Genomic DNA, 18083 nt, shown 5'->3' on the forward strand with positions numbered 1-18083 from the left:
GGACGAGCACTAGCCCGAGCCCTGACCTCTGGTAACTTCTTGCCCTTAGACGTGCCGAGATCGGTCACGATTTTGTCCAGCTCGACCCCAAAGAGCAGCTTGCCTTTAAAAGGCAATCTAGCCAGGCGGGATTTAGAGGCGTGGTCAGCAGACCAATGTTTCAGCCAAAGCCACCGCCGCGCAGAGATTGTCTGAGCCATGCCTTTCGCTGAGGCCCTCAAGACATCATACAGCAAGTCTGCCAAATAGGCTAAGCCCGATTCCATGGCCGGCCAATCAGCCCTCAAGGAATGATCCGAGGGGGAAGCCCGCTGCACCATAGTCAGGCACGCCCTGGCCACATAGGAGCCGCAAATTGAGGCCTGCAAACTTAAAGCAGCTGCCTCAAAGGACGACCTTAAGGCCGCCTCCAATCTTCTGTCTTGGGCGTCCTTTAGGGCCGTGCCACCTTCCACCGGCAATGCCGTTTTCTTAGTCACCGCAGTGATTAAAGAATCCACGGTAGGCCACAGATAGGCCTCACGTTCACTTTCAGTCAAAGGATAGAGGCGGGACATAGCCCTAGCCACTTTAAGGCTCGCTTCCGGGACATCCCATTGAGCCGAAATTAAGGTGTGCATGGCATCATGCACGTGGAAGGTTCTAGGCGGGCGCTTCGTCCCCAGCATAATGGCAGAGCCAACAGGGGCTGAGGGAGAGACGTCCTCCGGAGAGGAAATCTTCAAAGTGTCCATGGCCTGTACCAACAGGTTGGGCAAATCCTCTGAGCTAAAAAGCCGCGCTGCAGAGGGGTCATCCGCTCCATCCGAGCGGGGATCCGTCTCCTCCAAGGAATCCGCAAAGGACTGTTGGGAGACCTCAGATACGCTGCCCTCATCTACATCGGAGGAGACAAAGTCCTCCAAGGCCTGGGAATCAACCAGAGGGCGTTTACCTCTGGGAACCTCAACCTCTTTACCAGATGAGGGAGCAGGGGCAGCGTTTTGCATAAGGAAGGCCTGATGCAGCAGACTGTGTACTTCCGCAGCCTGGGCAACAGCCCTAGACGCACCCTCAACCGGCGCTTGCAAGAGCGGGGGAGAGACATGCTGCGCATCCAAAATGGCGTCCGGCGCGACACTCCGCGAAGGAGCCGCGCGGGAAGAACGGCGCTTAACTTTAGCCGCTTTTGTGCCGTCGCCCAAATTAAGGGCGTTCATGGCATTAATGTCTCCAACCTCAAGGGCGGCCCACGAAGAAGCCGACCGAGCCGCGTGGCCGGCCAAGATGGCGGAGGCGAGGAGCGGGGGATGGGCGTTTATGGCGGGAAAAACCGCCACGCCGGAGGAAGGACCGGGACATTCATCGGTCACGAAACTGTCACCCAACAAGGGCGAATCAGGCTTTAAGACCCCCGCATCCCCTCTAGAAGCGCCCAAGCGATCCGGGGAGCGACTCTTTACGCCCTCGCCCTCCGACGCCATATGCCACGTGGAGATAAATCGGGGAACCCCCTGCCCGCTATAAAAAGGTAAAAATTACCTGCTTTCCGCTCCGAGCTGTAACGACCTGGTGTCCCAGTGAGTAGCTGCAATGAACGTTTAAATAAACGTCGAAATAAACGCCTTTAAGGACGTTCAAATTTTTTTTTTTTTTAACGGAGCCAGCGGGAGGGGGGAGAAAAGGAGGGACCTGGCACCACCAGGTTTGCACTTGCTCAAAAGAGCCCTCAACCCCAGGCACTCAACAAAACCTAAAAATTAGGCTTGGAGGCCTAGCCAGAGCTGCTGCTGTGTGTGACCACCACCTGCTGAGATAGAGAACATACTGAGGAGTTTCCGGCAGCACATGACCACATATAGGGAGGCAAAAGTTTGCTCTCTATCTCCACCTGCTGGTAGATGGACACAACCCACCAGTCTATGGATTGATCAGCTTGATGATATGGAATGTCCTATTGTGGATTAAAAACTGGTTGAATGATAGGAAAGAGAGTGGGGTTAAATGGGCAGTATTCACAATGGAGAAGGGTAGTTAGTGGGGTTCCTCAGGGGTCTGTGCTAGGACCGCTGCTTTTTAATATATTTATAAATGATTTAGAGATGAGAGTAACTAGCGAGGTAATTAAATTTGCTTATGACACAAAGTTATTCAAAGTCGTTATTACAGAAGGACCTTACGAGACTGGGGGGCTAAATGGCAGATGACGTTTAATGTGAGCAAGTGCAAGGTGATGCATGTGGGGGGAAAAAAACCCGAATTATAGCTATGTCATGCAAGGTTCCACATTAGGAGTTACAGACCAAGAAAGGGATCTGGGAGTCGCCGATAACACACAAACTTCTGCTCAGTGTGCTGCTGCAGCTAGGAAAGCAAATAGAATGTTGGGTATTAAGAAAGGTATGGAAAACAGGTGTGAGGATGTTATAATGCCGTTGTATCGCTCCATGGTACGACCGCACCTTGAGTATTGTGTTCAATTCTGGTCGCTGCATCTCAAGATATAGAATTGGAAAAGGTGCAGCGAAGGGCGACAAATGATAGCGGGGATGGGACGACTTCCCTATGAAGACTAAGGAGGCTAGGGCTTTTCAGCTTGGAGAAGAGACTGCTGAGGGGATACATGATAGAGGTATATAAAATGAGTGAAGTGGAACAGGTGGATGTGAAGCGTCTGTTCACACTTTCCAAAAATACTAGAACTAGGGGGCATGCGAAACTACAATGTAGTAAATTTAAAACAAATCGGAGAAAAGTTTTCACCCAACGCATAATTAAACTCTGGAATTCGTTGCCAGAGAACATGAAGGCGGTTAGCTTAGCAGAGTTTAAAAAGGGGTTAGACGGTTTCCTAAAGAGCAAGTCCATAAACCACTACTAAATGGACTTGGGAAAAATCCACAATTCCAGGAACATGTATAGAATGTTTGTACGTTTGGGAAGCTCGCCAGGTACCCTTGGCCTGGACTGGCCGCTGTCGTGGACAGGATGCTGGGCTTGATGGACCCTTGGTCTTTTCCCAGTGTGGCATTACACTACATCAACTAGCTCACCTTTATCCACATGTTTATTCACACCTTCAAAGAAATGGAGCAAATTGGAGTTAAGACGTCCCTCAGCTGAACCCATGCCGACGGTCCTATTAAACTGTGTTTACCTATGTGTTCTGTAATTTTTCTTTATAATAGTTTCCACAAATTTGCCTGGCACCAATGTTTCCCGGATCACCCCTAGAACCGTTAAAAAAAATTTTTTTTAATCAGCGTTACATTGGCCACCCTCCAATCTTCAGGTACTATTGATGATTTTAATGACAGGTTACATATTACTAACAGCAAACCAGCAATTTCATGCTTGAGTTCTTTGAGCACCCTTGGATGTATGCCATCCAGTCCAGGTGATTTGCTACTTTGTCAATTTTGCTGAGGACATCTTCCAGGTTCACAGAGATTTTTCAGCTCCTCCATATCACCCCCCTTGAAGACCATTTCAGGCAGATCTCTTACGTCTTCTTCCATTAAGACAGAAGCAAAGTATTCATTCAGTTTCTCCACTATGGCCTTGTCCTCCCCAAATGCCCCTTTTGCTCCTTCGTGAGCAAATGGTCCCACGGATTCCCTCACAGGCTGCTTCTGATGTACCTGAAAAAGTTGTTACTGTGAGTTTTAGCCTCTACAGCAAGTTTCTCTTCACATTCTTTTAGCCTTCTTTATTAGTGCTTTGTATCTGACTTGCCAGTGCTTATGCTGCTTCTTTTCTTCATTTGGGTCCTTTTCCCATTCTTTGAATGACAATATTTTGGCTGTAATGGTCTCTTCACCTTTTAACCACGCTGGCTGTCTCTTTCCACCTTTAGAAATATGTGAAACACAACTGGGCTTCCAAGATGGTATTTTTGAATAACATCCACACATGATTTAGTGTCCCAACCTTAGCAGCTGATCCTTTTAGTTTCTTTTTAGCCTTTTTCCTCATTTTATTAGTCACCCTTTCGAAAAGTAAATGCAGCTACAGTAGATTTCCTTTGCGGGTTAATCCCAGATAGTAGCTCAAACTTGATCATATTGGGTCCCAGGGGACCCAACACCGCCACCTCTCACACTATGCCCTGCATGCCACCAAGGATCAGATCCAAAATTGCTCCCTCTTGTCGGTTCCTGGACCAGTTGCTCCAAAAAGCAGTCCTTTATTACATCTAGAAATCTCCCTGCTCTCACAGATATTTATCCAGTCAATATAGGGGTAATTGAAGTCACCCATTATAGCGTTGCCCAATTTGCCAGCTTTCCTAATTTCTGTAAACATTTCTTCATCTGTTCATTCTGTCCTGGCGGATGGTACAAGAAAACTTCTTCACACATGGAACTTTTATCCATAATGATTCCACACTGCTATCTGTGTCATGTGGAATGTTTATTTTATTTGACTCAATTCCCTTTAACATAGGATCAAATTGGAGGGGGTTGCATTATCATTGCGATACAATTTGTACCCTGTTACATGTCCCATTGATTGTCCTTTTTTCACCAAGTCTCAGATGCTTCTTATATCTACCTCATTTAGTGCTATATATTTTAAACTCTCCCATCTTATTTTTTACACTTCTAGCATTTGTATACAGGCACTTCAAATTGCGTTTTTTCCTTTGATCTACAAGCTGCTTAGAAGTTGAAGAGGATAATATGAATCCTTTATCCTGCTCTCTCAAGCACACCTTGTTTACTTTCAGCATTCTTGAAACCTCTGCTGAAGTTCCCTATATGTCCTGTTTCAATAGTATCCTTCAAGGATACTCCACACCGAACCATGAGCTCCTGGACAACTTGTCTGCTTCCTCCCCCCCCCCCCCAAAAAAAAAAAAATTCTAATTTAAAACCTGCTTAAATTTTGTTCCGAAAGGATTGGCTCCACCATCGGAATATCTCCCCAGTTCCCAGAATGTCGCGCAGTTGCTAACATATCTAAATCCATCATCCCTGCACCATCATCTCAACAACACATTGAGATTTGGGAGCTCTGCCTGCCTTTTGGATCCCGTGCGCGGAATGGAGAGAATCTCTGAAAATGCTACCCTGGAGGATATGGACTTCAGCTTTCTACCTAAGAGCCTAAATTTGGATTCCAGAACCTCCCTCCTACATTTTCCTATGCCATTGGTACCCACATGTACCAAGCCAGCTGGCTCCTCCCCACCACTAAGATCCTGTCTAGGTGACATATGAGGTCCTCCACCTTTGCACCAGGCAGGAAAGTGACCAGGCGATCCTCATGTCCACCAGCCACTCACTACTACTACTACTACTACTATTTAGCATTTCTATAGCGCTACAAGGCATACGCAGCGCTGCACAAACATAGAAGAAAGACAGTCCCTGCTCAAAGAGCTTACAATCTAATAGACAAAAAATAAAGTAAGCAACTCAAATCAATTAATGTGAACGGGAAGGAAGAAAGGAGGGTAGGTGGAGGCGAGTGGTTACAAGTGGTTATGAGTCAAAAGCAGTGTTAAAGAGGTGGGCTTTCAGTCTAGATTTAAAGGTGGCCAAGGATGGGGCAAGACGTAGGGGCTCAGGAAGTTTATTCCAGGCGTAGGGTGCAGCGAGACAGAAGCTATCTACATGCCTAAATGATCAAATCAACTACAACAGTTGTCCTAACCCTTGCTGCCTGGGCAGAAGTTCTGAGACATATCCTCAGTGCATCCCCTGGTGGGCAGATCCTGGCTAGAGGAATACTTCCTACGTCACCAGGGTGATTCTCTCCTTCTAGAAGACCTCCCTCCTCCAAGGCACAACAGGGGCTGCCAGACTGGAGGTGGGACTTCTCTACAACATCACTGTAGGTCTCCTCTATGCATCTGTCTCCTTTAGCTCCACCAAGTCTGCTACTCTAGCCTAAAGAGAATGGACCTGCTCTGATACCTAGGAACTCTCTGCATCGGGTGCACACTCATCTTTTCACCAACTGGGAGATCACACATGTGACACAATGCAAAAGACTGAATAGTACCCCTCTCACTTCTGGACTGCTGTCTCCATCTGAGTATTTGAGTTTTTCAATAATTTAAAGCTTGCTAAGGTATTAAGGATATTAATCTAATATAAATATGTCTTTAGCTTATATGGTATATTGTGTGAATTATTTAGTGTTTTCTTTAGACAGTAATGAAATTAAAACTTTGTAAGAGCACTCCTCGCCTAGAACTATAAATGAAGGGGTGGGAGGGAGTGAAACTAAACTAGGTCCTGCTGTGCCTGCTAGAGGCTATTAATGCTGTAGTACAAAATTCAAGTTTTAAAACTAGGGGGAAAGAGTGTAGAGATTAGTTGATAAAGTTTGCTTTTTTTATATTTTTAATCTGCCTATCAGCAACCTAAAAATCCTCCTTTAAACCCCAACCTTTAAGTTCCCAAAGCAAAATAATGTTCACTTACCAGAGAACTGTCCTCTTCTCTCAGAACTTCAGAAAGAAAAGTGGGACATTTCCTCTTTATAGTTTTCAATCTAAGGGGACTACTTCAAACAGACCCTTTCAAGCTAACTCAGTAAACAGATTGCCCTTAACTTTGCAAATATTCTACTTCCTCACACCTTAACACCTAGTTCAGGGCAGTAGTAGTGCTACCTCTCCAGCAACCAAAGAACAGACAATAACTCTTAGAACAAGATTTGAACCTTGCTACTATCCTTTTTAAAGTTCTTTGCCTGTTAAGTTTCTACCTTTAGAGAAAATTTCAGTTTAATACTATGGGGAAAAGGTTGTACACTATGGAAACTAGTTAATGCTTTCTTCTCTCATTTGTTCCTGGCTTGAAGCTTGTCTCATTTGGATCCATTAATACTGGGTTTTCATCCAAATTTTATGAAACTTGCAAGCAAACAGCAAAATCAGCAACCTAAGCCATTAACAGTGGCCTAAATATACCACAGTAAAAGTGGGCCAAGGATAACTACTACTACTACTATAATCATTTCTATAGCGCTACCAGTTGTACGCAGCGCTTTAAAATTGAACATGAAGAAAAAAGACAGTCCCTGCTCAAGAGCTTACAATCTAAATCAGGACAGACAGACAGGACCAATAAGGATAAGGGTATGACAGACAGAAGGACATGGCATGATCACAAGGTTGGGAGTGGGAGCAGCATTAAATAGTGACAGCAATAGAGGATGCCACGATGTACTGTTTTATACCATGACTGGAACATTCTGGGTCCCTACTTTAAAGAAGCATAGTCAGGTTGAGGGCACCGGGGGGGGGGGGGGGGGGTGTTAGTGCCACTCACAGGTGAGTCTGGGAATGCCCAGCAGTAGGTATGCTTGACATGGGAGAGAACTATGTTCAGGGAGTTCCTCAGGGTCTTCCTTTATTCCTTCCCACAGTCTAGAAACTATGTAGGGAGTGCCCTCCAGTTCCATAAATAGGGCCTATTTCCCAGAGATGTGGAGACGTTTATGATTAGAGGCACACTGTCCCAGGACTTAGCTGTAGAGCTAGCAGCTGCTCTTTTCCCCTGCTCATCCTGGAGATGGATCTCTAAAATGATCCCTTCTGCTTTAAAATCAGGAAAAGTTTGGAGCTGCAAGTGCAAGATACCTGAATAGAAGACCAAGCCTTGGCCATAAAGCCTTTCTGCCTAGTCCAGAGATGAGCATAAGGTATATGGGAGAAGTAGTTTACCAGTATAAGAACACTGTCTCCACTCTCTATCCAGTCCTAAGGGAAAAGTAAAAGCCCAGAGTATTTCTTGCGCCCTATGCGGTGACCTAAAGAGTTTAGGGCTCTTCAGCTTGGAAAAGGGACAGCAGAGACAGTTGAGTTCTATAAAATCCACAGAGTGAAATAGGTAAAAAAAATTCTTTGCTCTTAAAGACTAGGGGACACCATGATGTTAATTAGTAAACAAAAAACATTTTTACTCAACAATTGAAATCTGGGACTTGTTCCCAGGATGTGGTAAACAATTAGCAAAGCTGGGTTAAAAGAACCACAAACCATTGTAAAGTGGAGGACAAAGTCAGAGACCTGTGATCTAAATTGACTACATTTTTATAAACAGATACTGGTCTGACCTAGTACTGCAATTATACTAAGACAGCTATGTACACACTGAGTTTACTTACTCTGGTCAGCCCAGTATAGCTGAGTGCCTGAATTTGTAACCACCAATCCAACTGGTACATTCACTTTCTTCTGCAGCAGCGCCTTCCTTTTGCTTCCATCCATGGATGCGCATTCTATCTTTGGTTCATTTTGGCCCTCGATGCCCAAATCGGCATAGCACATAACACTAGTAGGAGGATGGAGTGCAAGTGAGGATGGATGATAGAGTCCCTCACTGATCAACACAGTACTATAAAGACCATTTGAAGATGCAACATGAATGCTTGGCTTCCTCTTTATGATCCAATAAATATTTCCACTCATCCAATCCACTGAGAAAGTTACCACACTATCCTCTACAGTCAAAAATCTTTTCCAGGACACAGAATCAGTATCTTTGATTTTTGACAATCCTATGTAGCTGCCATCAACGACTGAAAAATAGAGCAACCTATCCTGCACTATGTAGTCAATGGTTGCAAGTTCAGTCATATCAGTTAAAGTCAGGTTACTGTGTTCTGGTAGGGTCCTCTGAACTGAAGGTAGCATCTTCAAGTACATCTAGAATAAAAGGACAATTTACACAAAATGAACCATTAGAAAACAAGTACTTTCTGTATGTAAATACCAAGAACAAAGTTAAGGGTTTCAGAGCTTATACTTAGATCCTAATCTAAACCCAAGCTTAAAAAGGAAGGTTCAGTGAGTGGTTAAATAACCAGTTAGGATTATGCATTTTCACTGACCCACAGTTTAAGCAGTGAGAAATCCTATTTGCAGCAAAAATTTATCCTCTGTACTAGTTCGGCATTTGATTACATTGTAGTACCTGGGTAATAACTGTTGATGACACCAAATATATAAACGCAGAATCCTTAAGAGAGATGCAGTGCCTTTTGTCATCCATGAGATGAAGTCCAGTTGGGCAACAACAGCTTCCCTTTAGTCCTGGGCCTAACAGGCACAAGTGGGAGCAGCCAAGATTGGGACAAGGATTGGATGCCTTGGGTTGCATCACTTCATGCATAATCTTAAAAGGAAAAAAAGTAAGTTTGCCAAAGTTAGATCTCAAATTGAGATAACATTAGAACTAGAACATTCTAGTTTATGGCATAGCAAACATTTCCAATGTTAGCAATACACGTTTAGCTGTAAGCTGACTGCCAAATCTACCTTTCATGAAGGTGGCAAGATGACAAACTGGACTCTAACTTGTTACATTATTGGACACATACCACACTTATACGGGGGCTGGGAATAAGGAAGAACATGATTAAGTAGCAATGTCTGCTGTAGCAGTAGTGTGGACACTCATATCCAGTATGATACTAACTGTAGTGTAGTAATTTTCTTTTACTAGACACCCTGAAAATTACAAAATCAAGGTCAGGTATACATAAAAAGTTGCACATACAAAGTTTCATCTTGTTGGGCAGACTGGATGGACTGTACAGGTCTTTATCTGCTACATCTATCATCTTATATTGCTACTAACTGCTTGTGAGCACCACTGGAACGGACAGCCAGGAATACACTGAAATTGGTCCTTTGGCTCAGTCAAGTTTATAATACCCCCAAATGGACCTTTAAAGAACTTGGTTACTCATTCATACACCTAAGGTTTTATTTATGCATTCTTGTATCCCACAAGTTTCAGTTCAAAGTGGCTTACAAATTACATTCTGTTTTACAGCTGCAGTATTGGTTTACATTTTACAATTTGGTTGAGACTTATGGTGATGTTTACTGTTACAGTTTACCTTTTGGTTGGGGTTTATAAGGATAGTTTGTGATTAGTGATCAGAATGGTTGTTGATAGTACCAACCAACGATCACAAGAACTATTTTCTGTTCAGAAAAGAACTGAACACACACCTCTTAAATTATGCAACAAATAAACTGAGTTCCACCATTTAGAGCCCAGGCAGTTAAATCCGGTCATGTAAATAGATTTCAATGTTAGGTTTCTACAGTTGGGTAGCTTCTGGTTTTTGGGCTTGTGTTTCTTAGGGATAGTCAATCATGTATTCAGCAGACAGACCAAATATTTTGTAGATCTTACTTGCTTTGAAGAGCAGTCTTGCCTTGACTGGCAGCCAGTATAGCGTTTTGAGTAGTGGGGTGGCTTTCATATTTTGACTTATTGAAAATTAGCCTTACCACCGTGTTTTGAATGGTTTGCAGTGATCAGTGCACTTTCATTGCAACCGATGTATACTGCATTGCAGTTGTCTAGTTGTAAAGTATCATCGATCGTACTATTATCTGGAATGATTGTCTAGGGAAGTAGTCTGATACTTCTCAGTTTCCATAGTGTTCTGAAGCATTTTGTTATTGCTGATATTTGACTGTCTAGTGTTAGGTGTTTGCAAGAATGATTCCCAGTACTTTATTTCAATTTGGTATGTTTGGTGGTTAATTGTGCAATTTTGGTGGGCTATGGGATTATGCAGGCTTCACAGTACCAGGAATTTCGTTTTGTCTGAGTTTGAAAGTTTCTGCCCCATTTTCCATGAGGCCCAGACTTGTTTTAACTTTTGTCCATTATTTCTGTGATGATGTTGAAAGATATGTAAATAGTGACATCTACATAGATTAATGGGTTAAAACCCATGATTCTCTAGATTCCCCCCCCCCCCCCCAAGTGGAGCATCAATACATTGAACAGTGTTGGTGATATTGGCGAGCCCTGTGGTACCCCACACATTTGGAGATCCAGGATGTTAATAGCTGGTTGGACATCTTTACAGTGTAGGATCTAGTTTTTAGGAAGCCATTGGAACCATGAAACCACTGTGCTGCTGACTCCCATGTAATCGAGCAGGGTCAGTGTTTGTGTGGTCTACTAGATCGAACACACTTGACATGTCGAATTGCATTATTCTGACCTTGGCTTAAGCTTCTGAACTTTGTTAGAGTGGGTAGGACCATTTCAGTGCTGTGCTGTAGTCAAATCTGATTGGGATTTATGTAGGATTGAGAATTTTGATTGGTAACAACTAATGGAATACCTATCCCTCCATCATTTTGGTCAGTAGTGGTATTGAGGCCACTGGTATGTAATTTGTGAGACTGCTGATCTTGTTGGCTGTTCTTGGGGACTGGAGCGAGACTGGTTCATCGAATGCATCACCAGGCGAAATCAATCTGGTGGGTTTTTCGTGTGGTTGGGGAATTTGTCTAGTAGACATTTAGCATGTACATATTTAGTAGTGTTTTTACTGTGCTAATTTTGGGTGGTTCAAATGCAGACCAAATTTTCTGCTTTGGTGTGGGTGTTGGTTTCTCAGTTTTGTAGGTAGTCTATGATGGAAGTTTGCAGTATCACATTGTTGATCTTGTCTTTGCTATTTTTTGTTCCAAGTGTTGCGCTAGCTCATTTGCTGTAGATGGTGTGTCAGTTGACACCATTGTGTCCTGTGTTTTCAGTAGGTTGCTCACGAGTGAAATTTTTTTTTGTTGTTGTTCTGGGTTTGTGTATGTGTTGTAGTGTTCCGCTTTGGCTTTCTTTATATTATGCTCGTACGTTCTTATAGATTTTCTCCATTTGTGTTTATTTCTGCATTATTTTTGCCCCATATACTTTCTAGTCTCCTGCAGAGTTTTTCTTCAAGTTCAGTAACTCATTGTTGAAACAGGGTGCTTTTTACTTGTATTTAAGTGGTGCTATTTTGTCCACTGGTTTTTCACATGCTTCATCCCAGCTCCTCATAAAATGAATGTCTTTTGGTTCTAGGTTGCTATGTTCAGTCAACACTTTTCCAGGTGTGTGGTTGTCCACCTTCCCTCTGGTTCAGAGTGTATGTGGTGAGCTTGGTTTTCTGTTTGCTTTCCATTGTAGTGTAAAAGTGAGCTTCCCGTGATGACCATGGAACCTCTTCCCATTTGTGATTCTCTATTGTGTGATTGTTTGCTGGTAACCTGTGGGCTAGCCAGTCCAATAGATGGCCTTTTGTATGGGATGTGGTGCCTTGTGCTGTTAAGTTCCATTGGTTTAGGAAGTTTGTAGGGTTGGTGTTAGTGTCAATCTCTTTGTCTAAGTGCAGATTGATGTCGCCAGTTAGGACATTGCTAAGACATTGTGATGTAACATTAAGACACCTGCACAAACCAACAATTTGTTGATTTTGAGGACACTCTTTGGATAATGGTCCAGATGGTTGTGTAAGTGATAATGTGCTGCACGTGAGCCTTCTAGCAATTGCCACAAAGTTACAAGTTTTTCAGAACGGTGCGACAAGATTCGACAGGGAATGGCAATAACTGCCATAAGGCAAGATGAGTAATTTGTGAACAACCAGTTTAAGATGTCAGCAGCAATTTAAACAGTACAGCTGGATTGTGAAGGGATATACTGAGCCTTCCATCCAGATACCCACATTGTGGAATAAACTTCTGAATATATGGGTAGACATGAATTTTGGCATGGTTTAGGAAACAGCTTAAGGCCTTACTGTTATAATTGGGGGGGGGGGAGAGCGCATGAGAAGGCCCAGGTTCAGTTGTGCAAATTGCCTCAATTGCCACAGGGAATGGAGCGTTGGAGCAGTAGTTTACCATTACTATCCCAAGGGAACAGGCAGCATGATCCTGGCAGCTACCTATTGGTGGTGGTGGTGGAGCAGATAGGCATTAGTGCACCTAATGCAACAATGGAATAAAAAGAAGCCATATGACTGCTGGGATCTTATGACTGTGCTACTGGCTGGACCACCTTGTTCTGACCAGAGCTGACAATTAAACTACACACACAGGTGTTCACCTACAGTGGCAGCATTTAAGAGGTAGCGATGTGGCAGAAATGCAGCTTTTAATCCCCACTACTGCTGCTACCCCTCCTCCTGCCCAAAGGGACAAATGGATTCAGCCCTAGCATGGGGGGGTGTCTAACCCTAAGCCTGCACTTGAATGCTGCCAGAATTCTCCCTCCCCCCCACCCAGACCACCATTATTGCAAGTGTCAGACTACTGCAATTTTACCAAGCAGGCATAACACCACCTACTGACACCCTAATGTGCTGCCTAGGGCGGTGGTTCCCAAACCTGGTCCTAGAGGCACCCCAGCCAGTCAGGTTTTCAGGATGTTTATTACATTTGTATCCCACATTTTCCCACTGATGGCAGGCTCAAAGTGGCTTACATAAAACTGTAGTAAAGCTACAGTGCAAGAATTACAATTATGCAGTGGAGGCAGTGCATACAAATCTCATGAATATTCACTGTGGATATCCTGAAAACCTGACTGGCTGGGGTGCCTCCAGGACCAGGTTTGGGAACCATTAGCCTAGGGCAAGCCCTGGTTGCCCTGCCCTAGTTCTGGACCTGCAGCCCAGTCTTGATCTAAATGGTCCTTTCCTGATCTTTCCTACTGCTTAGATTATCCTCCTTGCCTCTGTGGATAATCAGAATGCTATGCGAGTAGTCCCTGCCACTGGAACCCAGGGCTGAACTTGCCAAATAGCCTCCAGTTCCCTTGGACTGGAGTTCAACCCAACCTCATACCCATAAAGGGCTTGCCATTTGGGTGGGCAACATGATCCTTTATCTTGGTGAGCAGGACTGACGTTTTCCTGCTCCAGGGTTGCAAGACCAGAAGAATGTATTGGTTCCTTCTGTTTTATAGACTGGGTTGTGGGCTGATCCTGGATTTGCAGCCCCAGAGTAAGCTGTGTGGTATTCCCTAGTCTGGGGTTGTAGGTGAGGTAAGAAAACAGATGAAGATGAGGGGAAGAGAAAAGGTGTCCCAAGTGCAACCTTGCCACTACCCATCTCCTTGGGGAAGATGCTGGTGAAAAAAGGCAGGAACAAGGAGCATATCTATTACATCCCTGGGAATCATGCCCCTCATCTTTCTCCCCAGCATTCAATGTGCTATCTCCCCTCCCCCCAGCACACAATTTAGAGGGACAATGAATGCAATGTGAACCTTCATAAGAGTTGTGATCCCAGTATTAGGCAGACCCTACCAAGCCACCGCTCCCTGTCTCCCAAGTCTACTGGGAAATGGAATAAATATGGGTTCCTCGCATTTGTGAGAAAACAGTGTGGTTTCACTACTTCACAGGATCACTTTCCACTTCCCTCAAGTCTATACCAGAGCTTGTCTATTCCTCAGTCTAAGCCTGCTGTTGCAGCATTTATCATTTAAGTGTAGATACAGTTGTCACTGCTGCCCAGGTAAGAATACTCAGAGTAGGGCCTGCCAACTCTTACCTAACATATGTATATGTGTGTGTGTGTGTGTGTGTGTGGGGGGGGGGGGGGGGGGGGGGTACAGATATGGGGCACTGCAGAATCCCCCACTCCCCTTCACAGGTTTCCTAAGTTGAAATGCTGCTGAAGGATTCAGCTGCTTAAGAGTGGAAAAGGTTAGGGAGGCAGCATAGACCATGGCAAAGTTTGGGACCTTCTCCCCCTTCATGTGTATGGTAATCTGCAACTAATTATAGCCTTGCTTGGGCTTGTGTAACCTCCCATTTAAGGATGCTGACTGGATCCAGATTCACCTGTTTATTCGGTCTTGGTTTAACCCACTGCATGCAGGACTTAGAATGAAATGGGGAAATTGGAAGAAAAGCAAAGCTGCAAGTCTGTGCATACAGGGGTAAATTCTACAAATGGCACCTAAAAAAAATCGGCACTGAAAAATTGAGTGCCGAGTGCTATTCTACAGTATGCGTCCTTTATAGGCTAGCACTTAAGGCATAAACCACAACTTTAGGCGCCAGCAATTACGCCTGCTAAAAGCTGGTATAAATGCTGGCACCTAAATTAGGTGCAACTCTGCCACATTTTGTGTGTGTGTAAAGTTTTGGAACACCCCTGAAATGCCCCAAGCCATGCCCCCCCCCCCCCCCCAAAGTTTAGATAGTGAAATAGGATGTGTATCTTAAGGCCAATTAATGGCACAGATTGGCTTAGATTGGCTTGTTAAACAATTAAGTTGTGCACAAAACATTAGACACCCTATATAGAATCTGGCTCACAAAGAGTAAACCCAGGCCTTGAACCCTATCAGGTGAATCTAGATCCAGTTGGCAACCTTATTCCCATTTGGCATATTTCCTCAGACAAAAAAGTTAGGACACCATGATCAGTGGAGACTAGATTTCAGCTTTATTCTCCAACTTCCTCCCAGGATATAGAACAGGGTTATTTCCCTGAAGGAAAAAAAATAGGATAAGCTATAGACCACATGGTCCATTGAGGCTGCCCCCTTTTCCTTTCCTATGGCAAGAGCCCAAGCTATAAGTTATAACCTGTGCTTTCTTGAATTCCAAAACAGGTTTTTAACCTTCAATGAAGGGGAAGCTCTATGCATCCTGCAATTTGTAGGAGTTCTTAACTTTGGGGCAGTTCCTCCAAGAATCATGAAGTCTTGGGAAGGAACTCTTGTTTAAAGGGTAAGAATTTTCTTCACAGCAAAGTTGGGATAGTTTACAGAAGCAGCTCAATTTCACTTAGTGGTAGCTAAATTCAGTGACATGTGTCATTTGTGCTGCCTGCAGGAAAAATTTAGTCTAGAAGCCTAAAGGCTATGCCTTCCAAACTAAAATTATCAGCTGCTTCAGTTTTCTGGAGTACAGGGGCAAGTTTGAACACACGTTAATGTGTTTTAGATTTGTTGGGAAGCAGGATGAATCCTAATCGGTATTCTTAAGATCTAAAAGATCATTAACATGACCGTCCTAAAGTACATCATATTAATACTTAAGAGGTTATGCCTCAGCCCTGTAGTGTTGAAATGCAATTAGATACTTGGTTTTAAAGATCCTCTAATATCCAGCTTTAAGTAGGATGCTGATTTGTGATCACTTATCCCTTTGTCATACCACCCAACATTCTTTTACAATTTCTCAATGCCAAACCGAATCCTCTGTAGCTACAGAGACTGGTTTCTATCCCAGCTTTTGAAAGTCACCCACAGTAAGGCGTACCTTTAGATTGTAGGGTTGATCATGGCGTTTGATAAACAGAGTCCAGTTTTTGCCAGTCTTTTTGTTCACCTTCTGCACAGTTCTTGCCTTCGTGTCAGACCAGTAAACGTTATCTTCAAACACAGCCAGTGAGAAAGGTCTTTGAATTTTCTTCAGTTGTATCAACTGCAGGAGAAAAGTCCAGTATGAGAGCCATATTTGAAGAAAAACTTCAAAAGAAAGAAAAAGCAGAAGGGACTGTTACAGGTGCAATACCTTTATGTGACGACCATCCAGGCTGGCAAAACCAATGCATTGCAGTTTGTCATCAGACCAGTAGATTTTCCAGCTGAGAAGATCGAGGGCTAACCCTGTTGGCCAGCCTAGTTTTTCCTTAATAAGCACTTTTCTACTGGTACCATCCATTCCAGCTCTTTCTATTTGAGGCTCAGCTCCAATTTCAGACCAGTACATTAACCTGTTGAATGCAAAGTATTGTTCCATTCCATTATTGCTAATAACACTTCCTTTTGTTATGTGCTGCGAGTTAATCTCAAATTATGTTCCAAGGATCCACAAACCAGCACAGAGGGTCCAAAATACAGAAGTCCAATTAGCCAAAAGAAGCACCAGGAGCCTTCAAAAATCAGGACACATCCTTTAGTCATAACTTCATCACTCTCCTTAGTGACCCAACATGTTTTCTACTGTGAGATTGATCTGGTGATCATAGGACTATTGTTGTACACCAAACTTCTTAGCTGTTATAACCCAACTGACCCCTGATGCAGGCGCTGAGCGCCGAAAGACAGCCCATGTTGGATCACTAAGGAGAGACTGATGTTCAAGTTATATGATTAAAGATCTGTGTCCTGATTTTGAAAGCTCCTGGTGCTTCTTTTGGCTATTTGGACTATGTTTCAAGAATCACCATATTAAAAAAAAAAAAAAAAAAAAAAACTTTTCAGAAGTTTTGAAAGGCTCGCTTTGGCAAAACAGGGGTTTTCAAGTCTGTGAAGCATTTCATTCAGTGCATTCCTTGTTTGGCCAGCAGATGGTGTGTTTACTTTTCAGTTTAAGCCCTGTGGGAAGATAACCTGCAGTCAGGGTTGCCAGGTGGAAAATTTTTTTCCAGCCTAAAGGAGCCCAAAATCCAGCCCAAAACCCGCCCAAACTCAAACCCCGCCCCTGACACCCCCGCCCCCGCGTCATCACCCCCACCCCCGCCGTCATCGGCCCCGCCTCCCCGTCACTAACCCCGCCTCGTCACTAACCCCGCCTCGTCACTAACCCCGCCTCCCCCGTCACTAACCCCGCCTCCCCCGTCACTAACCCCGCCCAGAAACGTCATTAACCCCGCCCACCGCGGCCGAAAAAAGCCGGCGAAAAACCCGCAAAAGCCGGCGAAAAAACCGCCCCGAAGCCAAAAAGGAGCCCAAAAAACCGCAACCCACCGCGGGCAAAAATTTCCCGCGGCGGGTCGCGGAAAACCGCCCAATTGGGCGGTAAAACCGCCCACCTGGCAACACTGCCTGCAGTGCCACTGGTCAGATGCTCTGAGCTCAGAGTTCAAAATCCAGCCAGAATAAACTGGATTTTCTCCGGTCTCAGATAGGGTGTGTAAAAGGTAAGCATCTCTGCCCTAAGGCCCTGTGAGCAGTTATTTTCCTGAAACTCCCCAGGTGCTATCCAGGTAGTTAACAGTGTTTAGATACTTGTTTCTTTTTCACTGTTCTAATTTTTTTTTCTGATAAACCCATTAGTTTATTAACTCTTGTCCTGGACCGACAAGAATCCTGCTGGGTTTGTGTTTTGGGTCTGTGGGTGCTTTCTAGGAACTGTGGTACCCCTGAGAGCATGGCCCCAGTGTCCTTAGAAATCACCATGGAATAACTTGTGGGTGGGAGACTCATCCAGAGGCAAGCAGGACCCAGTCGGTGGGAGGAGGATGCTAGTTTAGAGTATGTGCACAGGTGCAGGTGGGCCCGAGCATTGCTGGGGACAGACCCTCCAGGTGGCCACAGGGTTAACCCCAGGTGAGTCGTGATAGACCTTGTCTTTTTTGATGGCAAAATGGTGGGATT

At 44.3% G+C, this 18083-nt stretch overlaps 1 protein-coding gene across 2 annotated transcripts in view; it reads right to left on the reverse strand.

Annotated features, from left to right (window-relative positions):
• LOC115463769 (low-density lipoprotein receptor-related protein 1-like) overlaps positions 1-18083 on the reverse strand; it is a 282424-nt gene that overhangs the window by 43288 nt on the left and 221053 nt on the right. For both annotated transcript variants that reach the window (XM_030194533.1, XM_030194532.1), the window contains 4 exons: positions 16276-16477; positions 16021-16185; positions 8913-9113; positions 8104-8644 (listed from right to left, as the gene is read on the reverse strand). In XM_030194533.1, coding sequence (XP_030050393.1) covers positions 8104-8644; positions 8913-9113; positions 16021-16185; positions 16276-16477 — 1109 coding nt within the window. The remainder of the gene's footprint in view (positions 1-8103; positions 8645-8912; positions 9114-16020; positions 16186-16275; positions 16478-18083) is intronic.

Source organism: Microcaecilia unicolor, chromosome 2 (assembly GCF_901765095.1).
Source record: "Microcaecilia unicolor chromosome 2, aMicUni1.1, whole genome shotgun sequence".
Taxonomy (NCBI): Eukaryota; Metazoa; Chordata; class Amphibia; order Gymnophiona; family Siphonopidae; genus Microcaecilia; species Microcaecilia unicolor.